The 19,757-nt window shown below is 57.7% G+C and overlaps 6 protein-coding genes across 6 annotated transcripts; 5 read left to right on the top strand and 1 right to left on the bottom strand.

Moving 5' to 3' along the window:
- Window positions 1-702: 702 nt before the first annotated feature.
- GZF3 (GATA zinc finger protein 3) lies at window positions 703-3,999 on the top strand. Its single transcript, XM_047989084.1, has 5 exons — window positions 703-1,569; window positions 1,732-1,807; window positions 2,290-2,484; window positions 2,552-2,575; window positions 2,630-3,999. The coding sequence occupies exons 1-5, from the start codon at window positions 1,403-1,405 to the stop codon at window positions 3,416-3,418; spliced, it is 1,251 nt and encodes a 416-aa protein (XP_047845083.1). The 5' UTR covers window positions 703-1,402; the 3' UTR covers window positions 3,419-3,999.
- An 853-nt stretch (window positions 4,000-4,852) lies between these two features.
- Window positions 4,853-5,853, top strand: JDV02_007576 (uncharacterized protein; the record flags this gene model as incomplete). The annotated part of the gene is made up of 6 exons (XM_047989083.1): window positions 4,853-5,010; window positions 5,162-5,193; window positions 5,272-5,287; window positions 5,399-5,486; window positions 5,610-5,672; window positions 5,749-5,853. The coding sequence occupies 6 exons, from the start codon at window positions 4,853-4,855 to the stop codon at window positions 5,851-5,853; spliced, it is 462 nt and encodes a 153-aa protein (XP_047845082.1).
- A 234-nt stretch (window positions 5,854-6,087) lies between these two features.
- JDV02_007575 (uncharacterized protein) lies at window positions 6,088-9,258 on the bottom strand. The gene is made up of 2 exons (XM_047989082.1): window positions 7,789-9,258; window positions 6,088-7,319 (listed from the first exon to the last, which is right to left on the bottom strand). Exons 1-2 carry the CDS (start codon window positions 7,886-7,888, stop codon window positions 6,301-6,303), a joined length of 1,119 nt encoding a protein of 372 aa, XP_047845081.1. The 5' UTR covers window positions 7,889-9,258; the 3' UTR covers window positions 6,088-6,300.
- A 4,369-nt stretch (window positions 9,259-13,627) lies between these two features.
- Window positions 13,628-15,490, top strand: JDV02_007574 (uncharacterized protein). Its single transcript, XM_047989081.1, has one exon. The coding sequence runs from the start codon at window positions 14,057-14,059 to the stop codon at window positions 15,011-15,013; it is 957 nt and encodes a 318-aa protein (XP_047845080.1). The 5' UTR covers window positions 13,628-14,056; the 3' UTR covers window positions 15,014-15,490.
- A 433-nt stretch (window positions 15,491-15,923) lies between these two features.
- Window positions 15,924-18,786, top strand: JDV02_007573 (uncharacterized protein). The gene is made up of 2 exons (XM_047989080.1): window positions 15,924-16,253; window positions 16,316-18,786. Exons 1-2 carry the CDS (start codon window positions 16,041-16,043, stop codon window positions 17,363-17,365), a joined length of 1,263 nt encoding a protein of 420 aa, XP_047845079.1. The 5' UTR covers window positions 15,924-16,040; the 3' UTR covers window positions 17,366-18,786.
- A 169-nt stretch (window positions 18,787-18,955) lies between these two features.
- On the top strand, window positions 18,956-19,513 carry JDV02_007572 (uncharacterized protein; the record flags this gene model as incomplete). The annotated part of the gene is made up of 1 exon (XM_047989079.1): window positions 18,956-19,513. The coding sequence occupies one exon, from the start codon at window positions 18,956-18,958 to the stop codon at window positions 19,511-19,513; it is 558 nt and encodes a 185-aa protein (XP_047845078.1).
- Between the last annotated feature and the right edge of the window lie 244 nt (window positions 19,514-19,757).

Below are 19,757 nucleotides of genomic sequence, written 5' to 3'. Positions count from 1 at the left end.
TCTTGAGGTTTGTCGAGGCTGAATTCACCGCTTCTGGCAGGGCCGGGATGGATGCAGCATGGAGGGGCAAGGCGGCAAGCAGGACCCGCGGTACGGCGGTACATGCCGGAAGTGGGTACCCACATTGACAGCCCAGCCAGCAGGTGGTCAACGCTCCCAGGTTAGCCAGTGGACGTGGTTCCCGGGGCGCCTCAGTCCATGAGCCCGCAGTGCTGTAGCAATGCTAGTAGGTATTGCCCAGGTGTCAACCAGCCTGGAGGCACCCGGCGTTACCAGTGGGCCTCACTGCGGGCCCTTGCCCACCTGGCAGGCGGTGATGCCGCGGATTCCCGCTTGTCATCCACCCGCATGTCATGACGGTCGGTGGCGGGCATGGACGGTGCGGCAACGTACATACGAAGTACTTAGCAACTTAGTTAGGTAGGTTACTTCAGGCATTGCACAAATGTAGGTGTCTCGAAAGGCCTTTGGTCGACACTGCGCTCATCACGAGGCTCCCGCTGCCAGGTGGCTCATACTATGCCATGTCAAGTCCCGTAACGCTTATTGAGCCTGGGAACGGTCCGGGAATTGAGTTCATGGAGGATGCAGGTCTGCGGCCCCCCCGGGCGCAATCGATAAGATCGCAATGCAGGCCGCTCCAGGACGCGACCGATGCCAAGGCAGGAAATTACCTGCAACAATTTCTCCCGGCTGGCGGCACAGCAACAAGCCAATGGCGCCGTTGCGAATGCAGCGCGGCATCCCGACAATGCATTTCGTCAAGTTGCAGGGGCCTCCCGTCCCGCTGGCGATGGACCACATAGGTTAAGGTAGCCAGCGTCCGAGTCCGTACTCAGGGCCTGGCAGCGCCTCCGGGGTGGCAGTCGAAGAGTCCCTGTTCCTGCCATTGTCACCGCTGAGACGGGTCACAGCGGCAGCGGTCATGGTATATGGGGAAGCCGCCAACTCAATTTGCACCGCACGCGCCACGCCTTGTTTTTCTTTCCCTTCGACAACTATTTCTTGTACCTCCACAACGCACGAGCGACGCCGATTCTGCCGCGGGCTTTACGCGTACGTCGGTTATCCACAAGGGTCCCGTGTCAGCCGATTTTTTGCCTTTGCCGCCTGCCTTATTATTCTGCGCGAAGCAATCGATCCCCGTCCCTCTCCGACACTGTCGACCCGAATCCGACGGCGCCATCTCGACGAGACCGCCATCGAATCGCGGCGCGTCAGCTGAGCAGCAAAACCGCGCCTCGCAGAGCAACATTCTCCTGTATCTGCATACCGTGAGAACGCTCGGCCTTGCAGCGAGCCGGCGCGCGAACGTCCAGACCCTCAACCATCAGCCAAGACACAACCAGCCTAGGGCCCCAGCGCTGCTACATTCTCGGACAGTTGGCAATCTGCAGCAATCATGGAAGACGGCCTTCAGATGCTGCCACCGCAAACGGCGGATCCTATCTCGCGACCGAGCTCGACCTCCACGTCCGCCTCGGCAACACTTCCACATTTGCCTGGCATCGCCGCCCTGGCCGCCAGCAATGCTGCCAACAGCACAACACCCGATTCGCCGCAGCTCAGGTACGGCCACCGTATGAAGTTCTCCTCCAGAGTCATCGAGCAACAGTGGCTGCAGGGACCCTCCTCGGCGCCGACGCCGTGAGGAGCGACTCCCTTGCGCCAGCCGAGTCTCTATACAAGGGCCACAACGATAGAAAACTGCGCTAACTTGGGCACGATAAGGGCAACGTCGGCACCACAGGCACTAATGAATGCAGGCATATCGCACGCCGCAACGAGTGGAGGAGGAGGAGGCATGGTAAGTCTACACGAAACACCGCACGGCTCTTTCCTCAGCCCATTCCCCCCACCCTTTCCTGTGAAGGACTGCGACGTATCAGCGGGGCTACACTGCTTATGATACGATGCAACGACAACGTGTTGCAACGGCAGGCCTGCAGAATGGCTACGTCGCGTCTTGAGCAGCGCCCATGGTTAGCATACCGGGCAGTCCCCCCAATCATTGAGATATCGGGTGTGTCACGTGCCTTATCGCAACAGCTTTTTTGTCTGCGCTTGTCCATACAAGGCAATTAGCGGGTCGCCAATCAAGGCGACACTATCTGGGCTTATCAGCCGGAGCGCAAAGGCCGGCCCAAAGATTTTTTTGCTCCGTCATCCTTATCGATCATCACGATACCGATAAAATTATTTATCGCGCCTCGCCCCTGCCCTCGCGATCCGCCCTTATCCTCACCGAGCGCAACCGGCAAAATGATGGCAACTAACTCATCCTCGCAGCCCGTCTGCCAAAACTGTACAACATCAACGACGCCACTTTGGCGGCGCGATGAGTTTGGTGCCGTTCTGTGCAATGCATGCGGTCTCTTCCTCAAGTTGCATGGGCGCCCTCGTCCCATCTCGCTAAAGACGGACGTTATCAAAAGTCGCAATCGCGTCAAGACGATTCGCCCAGACTTGGCATCGAAGAAGAAGGTTCGTCCGCGCCTCCCTTCCGATCGTGGATATGCGACAGTGTTGGGACATGCTAACAAGCCTCCAGCAGCAGCAGCAACAGCAACAACAGGTACATAACCACCCCTCGCTACCCGGTGTAAGCGATGCTGAGAACCTTGCCCAGAATGCCGCGACTGCCGCACAAGCGATACAACGATCGGCGCAGAAGAATGCGAACGGCACAATCGAAGGCTCCGACTCGCCCGTGTCGCGAACCGGCACACCGTCGATGTACAACCAGGGGCTGCCATCTTTCATGGTCGACGATCCGTACCAGACGGGCTTCAACGGCTCCACTGGCGCCGATGGCGGCTCTCCTATGAACGGAGACCGGAGCCTCGACACGCCACAGACTCACGAGCAACTGATAGCCCATAACTCTAGCCTTAAGACGAGAGTTAGCGAGCTTGAGGTTATCAACGAACTCTTTCGTGGCCGTCTGAGCCAACTCGAGCAACAAGAGGCAGCGGCACGACGTGGCCAGGAAGTCGCCGGAGCAGAGCAGACGCAGCTGCGCACCCAGCTGGAGGCTGTGCAAGAGAGCGAGGCTCAGCTGCGCGCACAACTCGAGGACAGTCACCGTCGGGAGAACAATCTCAAGCGGCGCCTCGATGAACTGGAGCTGGAGCTGAAGGAGGCGCAAGACGCTGTCGCGACACAATCAGACCGACCCGCCAAGAGGCCTCGCCTTGAGGAGCCAGACCAGGAGCTCGAAGACGTCCCCATATCTGAAGAACTCGTGCCGGCCACTGTGGGCGAAGATGAATCTGCACCAACGGCTGAGCTTGAGGCTGCTGCTCCTGGGCTGGTAGTTGCCTTGAAGCAGGAAGTGACCCCCGAGGCGGAGGTCTCGCAGGAACCGGAAATCGAGCACGAGACAGACGCTGTTACGGAGACGCCGGCTGAGCTGTGATTGTGACAAACACAGTGCAATTCAGGGTTCAGATCCGCGGACTACGCCCAATATCACGTTCGCCCTCGTGCTGTGCGCGCGATGCGGAGGGATGAACGCACAAGCCTAATACTCAGTTACGACCTCTGTGATGTGGCATTGTGCGCACTAGCAGGGAATGGCGGAATCAGCGGCGTTTTGGTTGAGCTTGCTTTATTACACCAATCACTCGAGGCGGCGGCCGCGATCGATGGAGGCATATACAACACGGCACTGGGAAATGAATGACACGGAACTATGAGATACCCTAGGGCCCAAAGGCTCGCACTGACCCCGGTTGGTGTGGTCAACATGGCTGGAGTTGACGGCGCACATGGAACAAAAAGGCATCTAGGTACAGCGAGGGTTCTTAAAGTCGGCTGCTTATGAGATACCAGACATGCTGCTTTGCTCTGCCCGACCCAACGTCCCTTGAATGCCATGTGGAGCGGACTCGTTGTCCCGCAGCGGCACTAATGATTCAACTAGGGTGCCCTCGGTGTGGATCTATCCGTTCTCCACGCGACAACTATGGCGCGTGTCGTTCCCAGTGTTAACAAAACCAACCGCAATCCGCCGTAACGACGGGCTGCTCTCTTTGTTTGAAGTTGTTGGCGGCCTCTTTCACAGGGACACCTCACAATACCGTCACGTGACTAGACCGTCTTGTGAGGAATCCGCCCACCAGCTGGCCGGGGCTTGTCAGCCTTGTTCTCTCTCAGGGTTCCATTCCCCACCTGCGCTACAACTTTGTACTCGCAAACCTTCTTCCACGCCTCGACGTCAATCTGTTTGCAGATTTGACATTTTCTCACAATCGCCTCCACCCCTGCGACTCTTCTTTCTCTCGCGTGTTCTCCTGCGACGACGTAAAGTAAGACGAGACCTGCCATCCTCTCGTATCAAAGACGCACCTCTTTTCTCGCCTTTTGTCCTACGGCGACGAGGAGCTTGAGCTAGCTTCTCATCAGTGCCGCCTGCGCGCCCCGCAACCCCCCGCTGTGGCTGCCCGGTACCTCAGGTGCCTACTGAGTGCCTAGGTACCTACCTTAGGTACTAAGGTAAAAGCTCACGCGTCCGTCTTGGTCGTCCGTCTCTGGCGCTGTGACCTAAGGTAGTTAGTTACATAGGTACGACCGCGCGCAGCCCGAGGCAGGCAGTTTGCTTGTATTAACAGCAGCAGCCCGCGACGTCGCCGTCATCATCGACAAGAAAGGCGGTGCCTGGGCTTTGAAGCTTGCCCGTGCGCCCCCGCTGGCTGCACGCACAACAACAGCGAAGCAAGGACCAAAAACTGACCTCCCGCATCTCGCAGGGGGGTTCGTGGCGGAATCCATTCATCCATCAGTCTCACCTGCGTCGATCGTCTTTGTTTGAGCAAAGGTGGTGGCGGGGTGAAAGATCAATCTGATCATCATGGCGCCTACGGTTGCCGGTCGTGGCGGCCCTGGGCAGGCTCGTCGTGCGCCTCCATATCCTGCTTCTTCGTCAGGCGGCAAGGCCCGTCCGGGGACCGCCAGCAGGGTGCATCCTGCGGTGGGCGGCAAGACGGTAACAGGCGCGAAGCGACATCGGTATGAGACGTCCTTGGTCCCTCCCTTCTCACAAGCTGCCTTTCCCGTCCTTCCCAACCGGGCTCATGCACGTCCGAAATGAATGGGAGCCTGGAGCCCGAAGCACCTGTTTACTCTCCAGCCCACATCTCAGCTAACCTCGTCGCCGCAGTAAAATCCTTCGTGATTCCATTAAAGGTGTCAGTAAGTTGGCCCTCCCCCACTGCTCGAAAGAGAGCGAACACCCTTAATCTGCTACTCATGCTAATTGACCCTAACCAGCGAAACCCGCAATCAGGTAAGATCGAATCGATAACACGGGGGTGTCTCACCGCACGAGGGTCACCCTATTAGTGCGCATTGCTGTGGAAAGGAGCTGGCCGTTGCTGACATGGACATCTTCTGGCAGACGACTCGCTCGACGAGGCGGCGTCAAGAGAATCTCTGCGGGCATCTATCCCGAGATACGCCTCGCACTCAAAACCCGTCTTGAAACGGTAAGCACCACCATGCATGCATACATACATGCATACATACGCCCACCACACCCATGCATACGCGTGTGCCAACTCCAGTTTATACGAGGCCCCTGTTTTGCTGACGACTCAATGTGTAATCAGATTCTGAATATCTGTGACACGGTGGTTGAGTATCGCCAGGCAAAGACAATCACAGTGAATGACGTGAGTCCAAGTCCTTACTCTCCCTCCCCATGTCGTGCTCGCAAGGGTTAGTGAGGAGGCTGACGGCTCCTTGTAGGTCATTTTCGCTTTGAGAAAGATTGGTCGACCCATCTACGGCTTTGACCCCGACACATACGACGCGAGGAAGAATGTGCGGCACGAACCGCCTCGAGGCTCTTGAATGGGTCCTCCATGACTCAGCTTTTCTCCTCGAAGATGATGCATATAAAATGTGGAAAGGGTCGATACTGGAAGCTGGTGTGTTATCTTTTTGGGACATCTGCAAAGTGGCTTTTACAGTCGGGTTGCTTAAGTTCACTTCGGTTGATTTGAGTTGCCGGTATCTCGATTGCAGGCCTTGTCTTGCGGCTCTGGGAATTAGGCCATGGACATGCACATGAAGGCGATGGAGGGACAACTGCGTCCCACTCGTGACGCATAATATTTTGCTATTAATGAATGACTCGCCTTCTGTCCAAAGCTTAAGCGAGGGTATCTCGGAAAGTCGTCCGCAGGACGACAGGGTATCTCAAGAGAATGTTATGCTGCTCATCGACAACAGGCGTACAAATCACACAAAGTAGCGCTCCTAGGGAACAAGAAGCAGGCGTCAGCTTGGAGCTGCTGTTCACCTCTTCTTGCGCCTGGACGTATCCCACGAGTCGACTACGGCCTGTAACGCCTCCGCAGCCCGGCGCTCATCGTGCTTAAATGTCGCCGTGAAGAGCTCTGGCAAGAACATCACACTATTAGCATGCTCCTGGGCGAAGCCGACCTGCGCATCACGTCCGCATACGCCCCGCGTGCGACGCACCGCCGCGTTCAGGAGCTCGCGGCCAATGCCTTCGCCACGGCGATCCTGCAACGTAGTCCAGGCGCGGATGACACCCCGGCCACCACGAAAAGTGGCACTGCGGCTGCGGTTCTTGCGGCGATGATAGTATTGATACGCATAAGACCCGTTGGAGGAAGTATTGCTGCCGCCGCCACCGGCGGTTGTACCAAGACGAGGCTCGATACGCAGGACGAGCGTGCCAACTAGTTTGCCGCCACGGCGTGCACCCAGTACGACGTCCTCATGCCCACTGCTCAAAGGGTGCTGGAGCCACGAGACGTCGATGCTGTTGGCGAGCCTGTCGTATCGAGCAGTGCAAAAGCGTATCGTAAGCAGGTACACCGCAATGGCGACGCAGGCGATCGGGAAGGCCATTCCAGCGCTACCACCACGAGACGCGTGAACGAAGCCGTAGACGAGGGCCCACGCAGCAGCCAAAGCGACGAGTAGGAGAGGATGACGGGCTAGAACGCGGGCGGCACGGGGCCTCATCTGGGCGACGGAGTCGGCGACAAGGCGCAGGCCCTCGGCCTTGTCATCAGGCGTGGCCAAGGTGTCGAGCGCGAGAGGGGGGACGTCATCGTCGGGATGGTAATGCCGGACAGAAAGTTGTTGCTTGGCAAGCGGAGAAGGAGTTGGTGCGTTAGGCGAAGAAATCCGGGACTTTTGATACTGAAACGGCTGGTTGTGATTGACAAGTTGGTGATATGACGGGAGCTGGGGCGAGTAGGGTTCCAGATAGGGGGTGCTGCCCGGGGATGAGACCGCCGAGGGCGTGAGAACGAGGTTGGCTCTTAGAAAGGTGAAGAAAGCTATTGACGTTAGCGCCGTATGAACCGACAGCGTCCTGCTGTATCATGAAAGGCTCTCATGTGATGGCAAAATGAGCAAACGAGAATGAGTTGGTAAGTGAACGAGAGGAGCGAGCGAGGCCAGCCAATTGTGCTGCTCGACGGCGCAGCAGTGACGTCGAAAAGAGACCATGGTCCACCAGTCGCCATTGTCGTTGACGACGCAAGGCGTGCGGCGCGCTCCAAGCGTGCCGGCGCGAGTCGGATCTAGTAGGGTACCCTGACCCTTGTGCCAACCTGTGGCGTTTGGCATTGGGGTCAAAGGCCAGGGTCCAGACCCTCGCAGACCGCCGTGCAGCCGAAACCGAAGAGTCTCTCACCTCGGTCGACTGCCTTGTCGACGCATGACTGTAAATCACGCTCGAGCTTCCCGTGAGAGACACAAATGTGAAGACGAACGACCCGAGAGAGAAAAAAAGCGTTCACTCACCAGCGCTGCATCGTAGGCCTGGCGCGACCCCGACCCTGTCGGCCATGAGGCTGGGTGCGCAGTTGCTCAGGTCCAGCTCGCGGACACCACCATGCTCCATCTTGCGTAGTAGATATGGCAGATACGGCGAGGTAATAACGAGGAGCGGTTTGATGCTGTCGTCGTCGTCGTCGTCGTCGTGGCGGGCACCATCAGGTCACGGGGGAAGGAATCAGAACGTAGACAAGCGTCGGAATAAGCTCTTGTGACAGCGACAAAGTCTGCGCTGGCCATGTGCACAGCACAGGGGGGTGCCAACAGGAAGACCAGAAAGTACCCAGAAGGGGGAAGAAAGGTATGACAATAAAGCAGGACAACAAAGAGTATATATATAAAAAAAGGGAAGTAGGATTGAAAGCAAAATCTTCAGATGAAGATGGGCGGCGGTTGTTGGTTCGGGGGCACTGGCGTTGGGTCCACGGCCCGCTGTCTGTCTGCGAGCCTGAGATTGTCCTGGCGTCGACTAACACTGCACGGATTCTAACTCAACACACAGGCTGGGGTCCCGTGGTGCTAGGCCTGAGGGAGCAAGCCCAAGAGACGGATGGAGGTCGCTTGGTCTGTTTTGGATGCTCGGGATTTGGCACTGGGCGACGAAGACCGGCGGCGGCAGGCAGGCGGGCAGGGATGCGGTCGAGGGCGACGTGGATGGTGTGGTGTGCGGTGTGGATGGTGTGGTGCACTTCCGTTGCCGCGGGACCAACCGGCTGTTCGTCATCTATCTCGCAGCCAGCCTCACGCCACGGGGGCCAATAGTCGTCGCAGTCGGCCTGGTCTTGGTTGCGCTCGCGTGATCGGCGGCAAAGCGGAGCGGCGAATGTGCCAGTCAGAGCGAGGCTCCCTTCCTGCACCGTTTGTCGTTTGTGCGTTGCGATACGGCGACGATTGATGCTGTATTGCGGGGAAGTGGAGGGCCGGGCGAGAGGAGGAGCAAAGAGCAAGAGTCAGAGCAAGAGCAAGAGTAAGGGCGAGGAGGGGAGAAGGGGGAGGAGGAGACTGAGACTGAGACTGAGGCGGAGGCCAAGGCGGAGGGGAGAAAAGCCCAAGACGCTCTTGAGACGGGAGGGAAGGGGCAGGGAGAGTGTCTTAAGTACAGACTTGAAAGTGTTTGTTTGGTACCTCACAGGTGAACCGGCAAGGAGGCAGGAGCCAAGGCACAGCACACTGATGGCTGGAAAGGGAATAAGAAAGGCAAGTGCGAGTCTGACTGGCTCCGACTCTAGACTCTGACGCGCCGTCTTCCTCGTTCCTTCCTGGAAAGAATGTCTCTGCCGGCGATCGTCCCCTCCCTCGCTCGAATGCGAGCTTCGCAGCGAGTCGTTGGACGACAGACAGACTTGGATGGGGCCGCGATCTTCGTCAGATCTTCACTGCCCATCAACCACTCAGATGCCTAGAATGCGTGTGCAGCCTCTATCCAGAACGTCGTCATGTTCTGCTCTGTTTTCTTTGCGGTGCATGCGGTGCTTTGGGCCATGCTTTCCTGTACTATCTGCTGCTGCATCCACCACCACCACCACCACCACTACCACTACCACTGAAAGACCTGCCTGGTCTCATCGATACGAGCAGTCGCCCGTCGACGTCCACCCCGTACGTACATATAGTATGATACTTTGTTACCCCGTGTGCTGGTTGTTCTCAAAACGACCCGTTTTAGTCAGTCACCACTGAGCATGACCCTGACGCCGGCATGATTGGCCGGCAAGTCTCATCCAGGGAGTGCAGCGCACCCAGTCAGTCCCTGTCCTGCCAGTCCCTGGAGAAGCCCAGCATCCACGTCGCCTCAATGGATCCATGGATGACCCCCAGACGCCCGGAGTGGAGATGCCCATGGCGCCCAACGCCCACGGTACGAAGCCGCGCGCGCAACCTCTGGAGCATGCCCGGCAAGCCTCGTCTGGCATGACAGAGGATGCCGAGCGTCCAACAAGACGGGAGGCGCCCGCGCTCTCTGCAGCGCCATCGTCGACAAGGACCGGACCCTCCCCCCTGGAGATGTCGTCGATAAACCAAGCCGCCTTGACTGGCCTGCCTGCCGCTCCACTCAGCCCGCAGTCGCCAGGTGATGCGCAGCGACGCCACTGGCAAATCCATCTGCACCCGAGCAGTCGTGGTGACACCCGAATGCTGCGGCGGAACTGCTTCTGATCGATCCAATCCTGTTCTCCACCACTGTTTCCCCCCGCGTCCTGAAACACAATGTAAGAGAAGCTCCCGCCCTGCAGCTTCGTGCCGCGCATCTACGGGTCCCAGAACCACTACCAGCTTCGTACACTCTGCGCTCTCTTTTCTCCTGCACTTCAGTCACAGCACAGAACGACAGGAGGAGCATGTTTCGAGCCCCGCAACGGACGCGCCAGCCACCACCCCCTTGGCCCTGAAGCTGTCGGCGCCCCCCCTCTCCCCCAACCATCATGGCGCCGTCCGTCCCGTCGTGCTGGCGTACGGCTTCCAAAACGGCTTCATCAAGCTCAAAACGGCGCAAGCCACGGGGCTCTGGCGTTTCGAACCCCTCTCCAGCGCCCCGCAGCCGAACTGTCGAGGGTGCCGCTTGGCCGGTCTCGACCTTGGCCCGCACGGCGTGGCCCTCTCGGCTCCAGCTGCCGCGTGGTTGACGCGGCCTCCTCATGTGTCAAAATGCTGTGGCTACGTACGAGCAGAGCAGCGCTTGGGCGGCAAGAAACAGCACCACCCAGCACAAAACTAAACCGTCTGCAGTGCAGCCCGTGTTGTACTTCTCGTGGTTGGCCTGGGCTGACCTGATGCCCCAGAGGGGCTTCAACAAACCTGACTTGATGAGTCCAAGAGTCGTCTCTTCCGCGGTGATCGGCAAGCCATCAGTCTACACTAGACCTCGCCACAGCACCCGAAACGTGCCTCCTCACCTCTGCATTCAGCCTCGACTATGTGCCACCTTTCCACCATTGTAATGGTCAGCTGCTTTTACCTGTGCGATAGCTTTACTTCCGCATTATCCGTGCCCTACCCGTCACACGTTGATCCTGTGCCTCTAAAGGCTCGAGCCTCTCCAGGCGTGCTCAATGTGCTCGTCTGTCTGCCCACCGTGGTTCAGCTACCCGTTCGACGGCAGGCTGCCTGGAAAAGCAATGCCTCTTGCGAAGCGGCAACGATGTGAGGCTGTACAGTATAGCTTGTCCTGCGGTAGGCTGGCAATGTTTACCCCGTCGACCCATTTGGCCATCTTACCCTAGGCCAAGCATCCCAGATAGCGACTGTCCAAACCGGGGCGACAAACGGACTGACCGTGTCTAGTCCCGGTCACAGCCCCGTCGAGAATGACGCCGAGACGCCGCGTGTGTCGACACCTTCCCGGCTGGGTCATCGAACACGGACGCTTTCGGTGCCAGCATCAAATGCCCGGAGACGCGCAACCGTACCAGGAATCTCCAGCTGCGTCCACCATTCGATGATGTGTACCAATGGCGAATCTCGGCTGCAATCGTTGACCAGCGACAGGCCATCCATAGTATCGGCACTGGTTGCCGATGGGGTCATCACGCTGAAAGCCACCAAGGGAGGGGGCCCTCGAGCGCTGAACGCAGAAGAAGCAAACAACGCGACTTCTAGAGCTTGCCATCTGGTACAGGGACCGCCACACATATGCATGGGTCATGACCAGACCATGGTCGGTCTTTGCCAGGTGCGCATACAGCAGTGCCGTCACCTACAGCTCCGGTTATCGCCGCTGCCGATATGTCACTGTGTGTAAAACTTCTTGTAACACGTGTAGCAAGGCAAATATGACGGAGAGCATCTTTGCGCCCAGAGAGACCAGGATGGCGGGCTACCAAACCAAGTGCATCTACGTGCGACGCCCTGTCAGCCAACGAAGCTGTGAAAGCTGGTTTGGGTCATGGGTAGCTAGTTTCCGGACGTACCTCGATGATGTCGTGAACCAGGCGCAGCCCTGTGCCTAACAATGGCATGCCCTTACCGAATCAGGGGACTCTGTCTGCACTCCTCATGGACACTGACATCGACACGTTTCATCGTGCCTGTCGACAAGGTTGCCCGAGTCAGCGGCCGGCAAGAACGCCAGTAGGAGCCCTGGGTTCGGTAGGATTTTGATTGACAGTGCAGGGATTATTCAAGATATGTTTCATGCGTCCGCGTGACGACCCCGAGCGAGGAAGGCGATGGAGCACGTTCTGGACCGACTTCGGCAGGGCCCGAGCAAACGTGGATAATGTTCCAGAATGTGTGTCGCGGCACAGCTGCACACCTAGGTAAAAGTGAGGCACAGCAGGTAGCAGGCATATCCGCAACACATACCAAATAGCTGCACTCATCGATTGGGAAGCGTAGTATTGACACCGCGGCGCAGCAAGCAAGAGGGCACGCCGGCATCGGCCCGCACCTCCCCGATTGTTCGACGCTGGCTTTTGGACCGTAGCCAGAGCTGTGAGAGCGTAGCACATGCATGGAAACGCTTTGTTTTCGAAAGTTGCCTCAAGTTACGGGGTATGACGCATGGGGGAAACAGCAGGTTCAGGCCCATGCGAGCCACGGCGCGGCGACAAAAAGCGCCCGTTAGTCGCTGAGGGCTCAGCCTGTAGTCTCGGGATACATAGTAACGTAGTAGTAGAACAGAGGCCATGCGTCGCCATATTGCCGCCAGAGATAAAACACTCTTGTCTTGTTTGGGCCTGCGGCAAGCCTGGGCGTGTGTCCCCGGGGCCACGAGACCTTGCCTTTCGTCTCGGTTGTGCTCTCCCGCATTTCGCAGGTTGTTGCGCGCTGCGTGCATGACTTGGAAGCAGTAGCAATTCGATGTATGTGATCATTTGGCGTGAGGGACGTTGGAGATGCCTTCCTTGGTCGGGCTTATAGTTCCGTCGTCTCTGGATAGAATGACCCCGGTCGGCATTTCCTCTTCATCCCCCGCCGTGCCGACTGTACGAGGTACGTGTGTGCCCAACCTCGGCTTACAGCACCTGCGAGAGCCAGGTTATCGTTAACTCTACTAGGGTAAGAGTCAGTTGCGATCCGACAACGAACACTGGCGACCTGCGCGAGGACGGTTGGGGAGTATACAGACCAGACCGGACCAGCGTCAGGTTGGCCGTGGCACCGCCTGGCACGCAGTCGACGACACCTTGTGCAGCTCTGGCTTTGTACGATGGGGTCGATCGCTGCGGCACCCGCCGCCATAGGTGGAACAGCGGGCGTCTCGAAGTTGAGAGAGAGAGAGGCGGTAGTATGGTAATTGTTCACATGTGTAAAAGAAAAAAAAAAGGAAAAGAAGAAGTCGGGTTGAGCCTCCCCACCAACGTGGCAAGCATCAGCACAATGGCCAAACGACCCATCGTACCCCGTCGTCTGCTGTACGTACTACATGCGCAGTTGCGTGTTTGGTGAGGTGATGTTGTTGCGACCCTCAAGCGAGCTCGGGCCGATGAGGAGAAGCAAGCCGCGCCAGGTTGGCCGCGCTAGGTTGACGGAGTGCTATAGTACAGGAAGCAAACCAGATGGAAACACAACTTGATGCAAGCTTTTCGTTGCGTCAGTGTGGGCGGGCATCTACATAGATAGAGTCGGTGAAACACTCGCACCATTTGCAGGTAAAAGGGAGAGACGTGTCCGAGAGGCTATATTGTTGTGCAGAATGCGTCTGCTCATTATTAGTACTGTGGAAATACAGGATCCACGGCCAAGCCGGGGACCCTGTCCCTTGCTCATCGTCAGCCATGGTGAAGTCGAGTTTTCGACAAGTCTAAAAAGCGGGCGGCAAGGGTCGGCCTCGGGACAAGGACGCTGTCAGCGACCTGCCGTGTTTGGTGCCTTTGCCTTGTCATACTTGCTGAGCAGCGGGTTGCCGCGGGGTCGTCATCGTCGTTCACAAATCTTCAACTCACCTCCCCGCACCCATCGTCCCTTCGAGGTATTGAGACCTCACAGACTGTCATTGTCCTTTGCTCGTAAATAGCTACCACGGGGGCTCTGCGCCTGATTTGTCCAAACGGCCCCCCAAGAACCATCATTCCTGGGACTGCCCTTGCTTGGCGGCACGACGCGATAGCCTTTTCAGTGGGTGCATTATTAAGGTGGCCTCTTGAGTCTCCACGTCCCGGCATTTGGGCGGCTTCAAAGTGGCCCCCCTTGCTCATTCTTGCGCCGTCGGGATAATTCTATCCACGACAACGAAGAACACCGTGGCAACTGGGCTGTTCAACGCGCCCGCAGACAGACTCACCTGCAGCAAATAATGGCGCACGCTCACATAACGCCGTCCAACATCCACTTGAAGTGGTCCAAGAACCTCCCCCCCGCCCTCACTGTGCCATCCGGCAGCGAACTCACCTTTGAGCTCCGGGACGGCTTCAACAACCAGATCACGCCAGCCACGACGCAAGCCGACCTCCCCGGTCTCGACTCGGCGCAGGCTGACCCCGCCTTTGGCCCCGTCTTCGTCGAGGGAGCAGAGCCGGGGGATGTTTTGCGCGTTGACGTCCTCGGTCTGACGCCGGCATCGTACGGGTGGACCGCCATCCTGCCCGGCTTCGGTCTTCTCTGCGACGAGTTCCCGACGGGGCAGCTCAAGATATGGGATCTCACAACCCTTAACAAGGGCTACGCAGTGTTCGGAAAGGGCATCCGAGTGCCCACGCGACCCTTCTTGGGCGTCATGGGTGTCGCGCCGCCCACCGACGGCGAGTTTGCCACCATTCCGCCGTACCATTGGGGCGGCAACATCGACTGCAAGCACGTCACCGAGGGATCCAGCCTCTACCTGCCTGTACAGACGGCGGGAGCCCTTTTCAGTTGTGGCGACGGGCACGCAGCCCAAGGAGACGGCGAGGTGTGCGGCACGGCCATAGAGACGCCCATGACGGCGCGGCTCCGGCTCACAGTCGAAAAGGCCAAGCCGTGGGTGCAGTCGCCGCATTATCTGACGGCCCCCACGTCGCCGCAGACCCCCCAGCGCGGCCAGGAGTACGCTGCGGTCGGCATTGACGCAGACCCCCGGGAGGCGATGCGCAAGAGCGTGAGGAGCGCCATCGACTGGCTGCAAGGCGAGAAGGGTCTTTCGAGGGAGGAGGCGTACATGCTGTGCTCAGTGGTGGCGGATCTCAAGATTGTGGAGGCGGTGGACATGCCGCACTATGCTGTTGCGTGCGCGATCCCGTTGAGCATTTTTGTAGGCGACGGAGACGAGGCATGACACGGCCTTGCGATGGAGATGCCGCCAGGCAGCGTGGCGGGCTGATTACGATACCGGGCAGTCTCGTTGGCGCAGCCAGCATCCCTCGTCCTGTCGGCCAGGCGAGAAGGCGACTGTGTTGATCACCACAACCTCGTCGTGCGATTGGCCATGAAGCAGAGTCGGTGCGAAGAGTGGAAACTTCCTTGTTGATCGACTGATCATGCCTTGTCGTGGAGGAGCGGAGTGTCTAAAACCAAGCCGTTGGATGACTCGGTGTAGGCTCGCATCGCCATTTTCGAGGAAAGGGTTGGGGGACTTCCATCAGGGCGATATCGATCGTAACTGCCCAAGGCGGGGTGAGCAGGACTGTCGCTCGGTCAGGTACAGGCTTGCGAAGTACCGTATAAACTCGCGAAATTCGGCACTGCCCCACTTTCAAGTGAAACCACAATGACAAGGGATTCATTGGCTCAACTCTCCAAGAACACGATGAGCGAGATGATTTCAATGAAATGAGGGTGACGGATGCCTTCTCTGAGGTAAGTGCCTGACATGAACCCTGACCTCCCGCTGTGGGGCAGTGCCGAATTTCGCGAGTTTATACGGTACCTTAGGTACATAGTAGGCTAATTGAGTAGGTACCTTAGGTAGTTTAGTACCTAGTAGTTAGCAGCCACTACTAACCTACCTAACTTACAACCAAAGTAGGCATTGTACCTAAACTACTAAGGTAATACCACCTTAGGTAGTTACAGTTTACTCTGTAGTACTAACCTCATGTCAGGTGCCTTGGGCCGCTGAAGAAACCTTGACGTCCAGTTCCGCTGCCTGACGCGGCAAGCGGCATCAAACTGGACCGCACCTGCCTCTCAAGAACCCTTTTTGAGCGAGCTACCTTATCTTAGGTACTAAGGTGGCTCGGGGCAGTCTCCAGACATTGCTGAACATCTGCTCAAGGCCATAAGAGGCAGCAGAAGGCGTCGCACACGTGCTTGCCCGCCCGCTCAGATTTTATTCTGGCGGCCAGTCGAGTCGAGTCAAGGCGATGGATGACGACAATGTTCTCGAAGGGCGCGCCTCTCGCCAGCCCACTTTTCCTTTGCCATATCTACGCAGGCACGGCAGGCTACGCTCAGTCAGGCCATATTCCGAACTTCCACAACCTCACCAGCCACGCCCGACCCCTCCATCACCTTCACATCATCACCATTTGCAACCAGTCTATCATTTTGACACTGGAGTGATGAAGCTCACGGCAGTGAGAAAGCCCATGCATATCTACGTCCGAGGGTGCCACTCTGAGCTGACTCGTCACATCAGATTTACGTCTATCCCATCAAAGCCCTTCGTGGCATCGCGCTTGCGAAGGCCCATCTTGGCCCGCAAGGCGTCGAGCATGACCGCCGCTTCATGCTTTGCCGCGTCAATGCCGGAGGAGAGCTTACCAAGATTCAGCTTTCGGGGAATCCTGAATGCAGCCTATTTCAGCAGGAGCTGGTCGTGGCGGACAGTCAAGATCAGCACGGCGTGATCCGCGTTCGCTATCTGGCCTCCAAGGATGGGCCGCTTGTACCCCATCACCCGCTTCAAGACGATGAGCTTGAGGTGCCTCTGAATCCGGACCTGTCAGGATTGAAGAGGGTCGACGTCAATCTTCATCAAAGCATGGTGAATGCATACCGCATGGGCGCACCTTACGATGAGTGGTTCAGTGCGTGCTTCGGGTTTGAAACCGTTCTCCTCTACATTGGCGATCAACGACGCCCCATTCTCGGAACATTCGCGCCGCAAGACGAGGAAAATCGCGCGACGTCCACAGGTTGGCTCTCTACCGTCTCTGGGTATTTGCCCGGGCTCGGCGCTTCGCCTCTTCGGGAGCCTCCTTGGCTGGTCTTCTCGGATATGGCACCATTCCTCATAACCAACGAGCAGTCCCTCCGCAACGTGTCTGCTCGTCTCTCAGAAGGCGACATGGAGATGTGGAAGTTCCGCCCCAACCTCGTTGTTGACGCCAGTGACGAATTTGAAGAAGACTTTTGGTCCGAGCTCTCTCTTCACGGCGCCCCGGCCTTCACACTCACCAAGCTCTGCAACCGCTGCTCGTCTATTAATATCGACTACGACACTGGTCGCATCGCAAAGGGAGAACGCGGCATCGTTCTCAAAAAGCTCATGTCGGATAGACGCGTCGATGAAGGGTACAAGAATGCCCCCTCCTTTGGCAGGTATGGCTTTCTTGCCCGCGGTGTCACCGGCCTCCACATTGTGGTCGGCGACGACATTACAGTCACAAAACGATTATCCGAAAGACCTGTCTGGGACTGGCCCAGGAAATCAAAGGGCGACGCGTGCTTCTATCAATACGCATGAGTCTTGCGGCTACAAAGCCCGGACTGTTGCTGCCCATTGGCATCCTGTGTTCAGCGTCAACTTTTTGGGAGCCATTGAGGGTATGAGGGAAGAGGCAACTAAATCTATCACAACGCTCACAGTGTCGTAGGACCGGTGCACGACTGTGATACGCTTGCTGCTGCGTTTCGGTCCTGCCCGATGGGCGGTGCTTGGGCATATCCACTTGGCAAGATTCAGATGGACCACGTCATCTGTCCTCTGACCGACAACGTCTTTTACATGACACTGTTGCATGAAAAGCGCTCTAGAACCCGGCCGCCTCATTATAGGGAGCACCGTCCACCTGAGCGCCCTGAACCTCCTTACTCACCGATGTCGCAAAGGCTCAGACCATGCCCAACCACTCCAACGTTGCATGAGCTGGCTTTGACAAAGACAAACTGTCGGGTGCATATGCAGTCCGATCCGACTACTCTGGCTCCAGTCGCCGACCTTTGTGTCCATGCCCACAGCCCGGGCCCTGGCATGTGCCACGGTTACACAGACTGGGACCTCACCACCCGTTTACATCTCCCTTTCCCCCACCAGCGAATCTCTGTGCAACGGCGCACGACAGGCAAGACATGCACACATCCTATCGCTTCGCATATCCGTGTGGACACACGGAGTGCCATGGGGCGGGGAAGGGGGATACTGGCCCCGGCACCCCGGTTTCCGCGGCCTTCTGGCCGTGTCTCGCCGCCGCTGTGCCTGGTGGAGTCACCGCCAGAGCGGCGGTTTGCTGGGCGGCCGCGAAAGACAAGCTGCGCAAAGGCCCTGCGTTCTTCTAGAATCCTTCCCGTCTCTCCCGGTGTCGTGCGACGGTTTCCCTGCTTCAGCCTCCGGGGACGGGACGGCTGCCCTTCCGCGCGCCCAACTTGTTGTTGGTCGACTCGCGATGGTGAAAAGGGGTAGGCCGGCCGACTCCGATACGATCAGCTGCCAAGTTATGGAGCACTCCCCGTCTGGCCATGGCGCAGCGACGGGACTTGCTTTTTCTTTTTCTTTGCGTATTGGCAACTGGCCCACCAATGTGTAAGGAATGGTTGCCTGCCTCTCTGTTGGGAAATGCAATCTCTTGCAATCTCTTGTCGAGTTTCTTTTGCGGCTTCGCCCTCTCCTTTGTCCTTTGAGTGTCGGCAGCCTGTTGCGCCGCCTGCCAAGACAACGTAGAGAACGCACACAAAGGTAAAACCGGTCAAGCACGTTTTTATTTTGCGTCTTGAACATGCAATGATTTTGCATAACTAGTCTGTGTTATTCGAGACATGCCACCACCATTTTTGTTGTGACCATGCTTGTTGGCTCGAGCCAGTTCTTCTAGGTTTCGCGCGCGCCAGCAGACTTAGCAAGTGTGTGCAATATCACCCATCCCGTCCCTGTCCTGTACCCGACTCCCGTGGACACTAGCCCCCACAAAACTCCAAAAAGAAAAGGAATGCAAAGAGAAAACTAAGAAGGAAAACCACTTATCAATACAAGCCCCTGACACTTCGCAAGTGCTGGCCGCGCTTGGCCCTCGTTCCTTGAACGCAATCCCAACCCCCAAACGTTGGAAGACTGTATGACATGAGCCTCGGGCCGAGGGGGCCTCGCGACGTCGTACCCGCTCTCCAGCACAGCAAGCAGGTCGGACGAAGTGGCCTCCAAGTGCAAAACAAAGCCAACGCGTCCCAGCTGGTAGGTTCAAGTCCGACACCCAAGGCTCCCACACCTCTAGAGGGCTGCATGCTGCAGGGCATCCAATACGCTGGCTTGAGCTGCAGGCAGGGGTTGCTAGCGCTGCACCTGGCCTGGAAGGGTGTCGCGATGGAGCTCTCCACGTGGGACATGCAGCAGCGCACTGGACGCAGCGCATCCGACGCGGGGATTACGGGCGAAAGAGGGTGGATGCAAGAAGAACCAAAAAAATGGTGCCGTTGTAGGGAGCGCCGCGCTGCCACCGGCCATGCAATTGATGCCTTTTGCGGATGGCTGAGGGGTCATTGTGATGTGTCGTCTTCGCCAGCAAATACGGGGCGTCAAGACCTGAGCCCGAAGGCTAAGGAGGTTGCTGCACAAGCCAAGCTGGGTCAGTCAGGCCATCGCCTTGGCCACGGACGATGTCAAGCACAAGTACCTGGCTAATGCATCGGCCTGCCACATCTGTTGCAGCCGCTGCAAGTGACTCCTGCAGAGTGTGCCTGACAGGAAATCCTCATCTGACGGACGGCCGCTACGTGCAGGCGCGACACAGGTGAAGCTTGCAGTAGATGCACTCGTAGATGACCCAGTGCGGGCCCGAACGACAGTACTGACAGATCCACTGTACGAGGGTACTATCGGACTTGATCATGTTGAACGAATGCGTACAAGCGTTTGCCATGGTGGG

The sequence above is a fragment of the Purpureocillium takamizusanense genome, chromosome 7, assembly GCF_022605165.1.
Source record: "Purpureocillium takamizusanense chromosome 7, complete sequence".
In the NCBI taxonomy this organism is placed as follows: Eukaryota; Fungi; Ascomycota; class Sordariomycetes; order Hypocreales; family Ophiocordycipitaceae; genus Purpureocillium; species Purpureocillium takamizusanense.
Note: the sequence above shows the minus strand (reverse complement) of the source record. Positions and strands in the feature narration are given on the sequence as shown.

What these genes read in the sequence shown, in the direction of transcription:
- JDV02_007575 (XM_047989082.1), bottom strand. Translation starts at nt 7,888, where the DNA reads ATGGAGCATGGTGGTGTCCGCGAGCTGGACCTGAGCAACTGCGCACCC. An exon ending in AGGCCTACGATGCAGCGCTG is followed by an intron (nt 7,320 to 7,788) that starts GTGAGTGAACGC and finishes TAACGTCAATAG; the next exon opens with CTTTCTTCACCTTTCTAAGA.
- GZF3 (XM_047989084.1), top strand. Translation starts at nt 1,403, where the DNA reads ATGGAAGACGGCCTTCAGATGCTGCCACCGCAAACGGCGGATCCTATC. An exon ending in CCCGATTCGCCGCAGCTCAG is followed by an intron (nt 1,570 to 1,731) that starts GTACGGCCACCG and finishes GGGCACGATAAG; the next exon opens with GGCAACGTCGGCACCACAGG. An exon ending in ACTTGGCATCGAAGAAGAAG is followed by an intron (nt 2,485 to 2,551) that starts GTTCGTCCGCGC and finishes ACAAGCCTCCAG; the next exon opens with CAGCAGCAGCAACAGCAACA.
- JDV02_007573 (XM_047989080.1), top strand. Translation starts at nt 16,041, where the DNA reads ATGGATGACGACAATGTTCTCGAAGGGCGCGCCTCTCGCCAGCCCACT. An exon ending in GAGTGATGAAGCTCACGGCA is followed by an intron (nt 16,254 to 16,315) that starts GTGAGAAAGCCC and finishes TCGTCACATCAG; the next exon opens with ATTTACGTCTATCCCATCAA.
- JDV02_007574 (XM_047989081.1), top strand. Translation starts at nt 14,057, where the DNA reads ATGGCGCACGCTCACATAACGCCGTCCAACATCCACTTGAAGTGGTCC.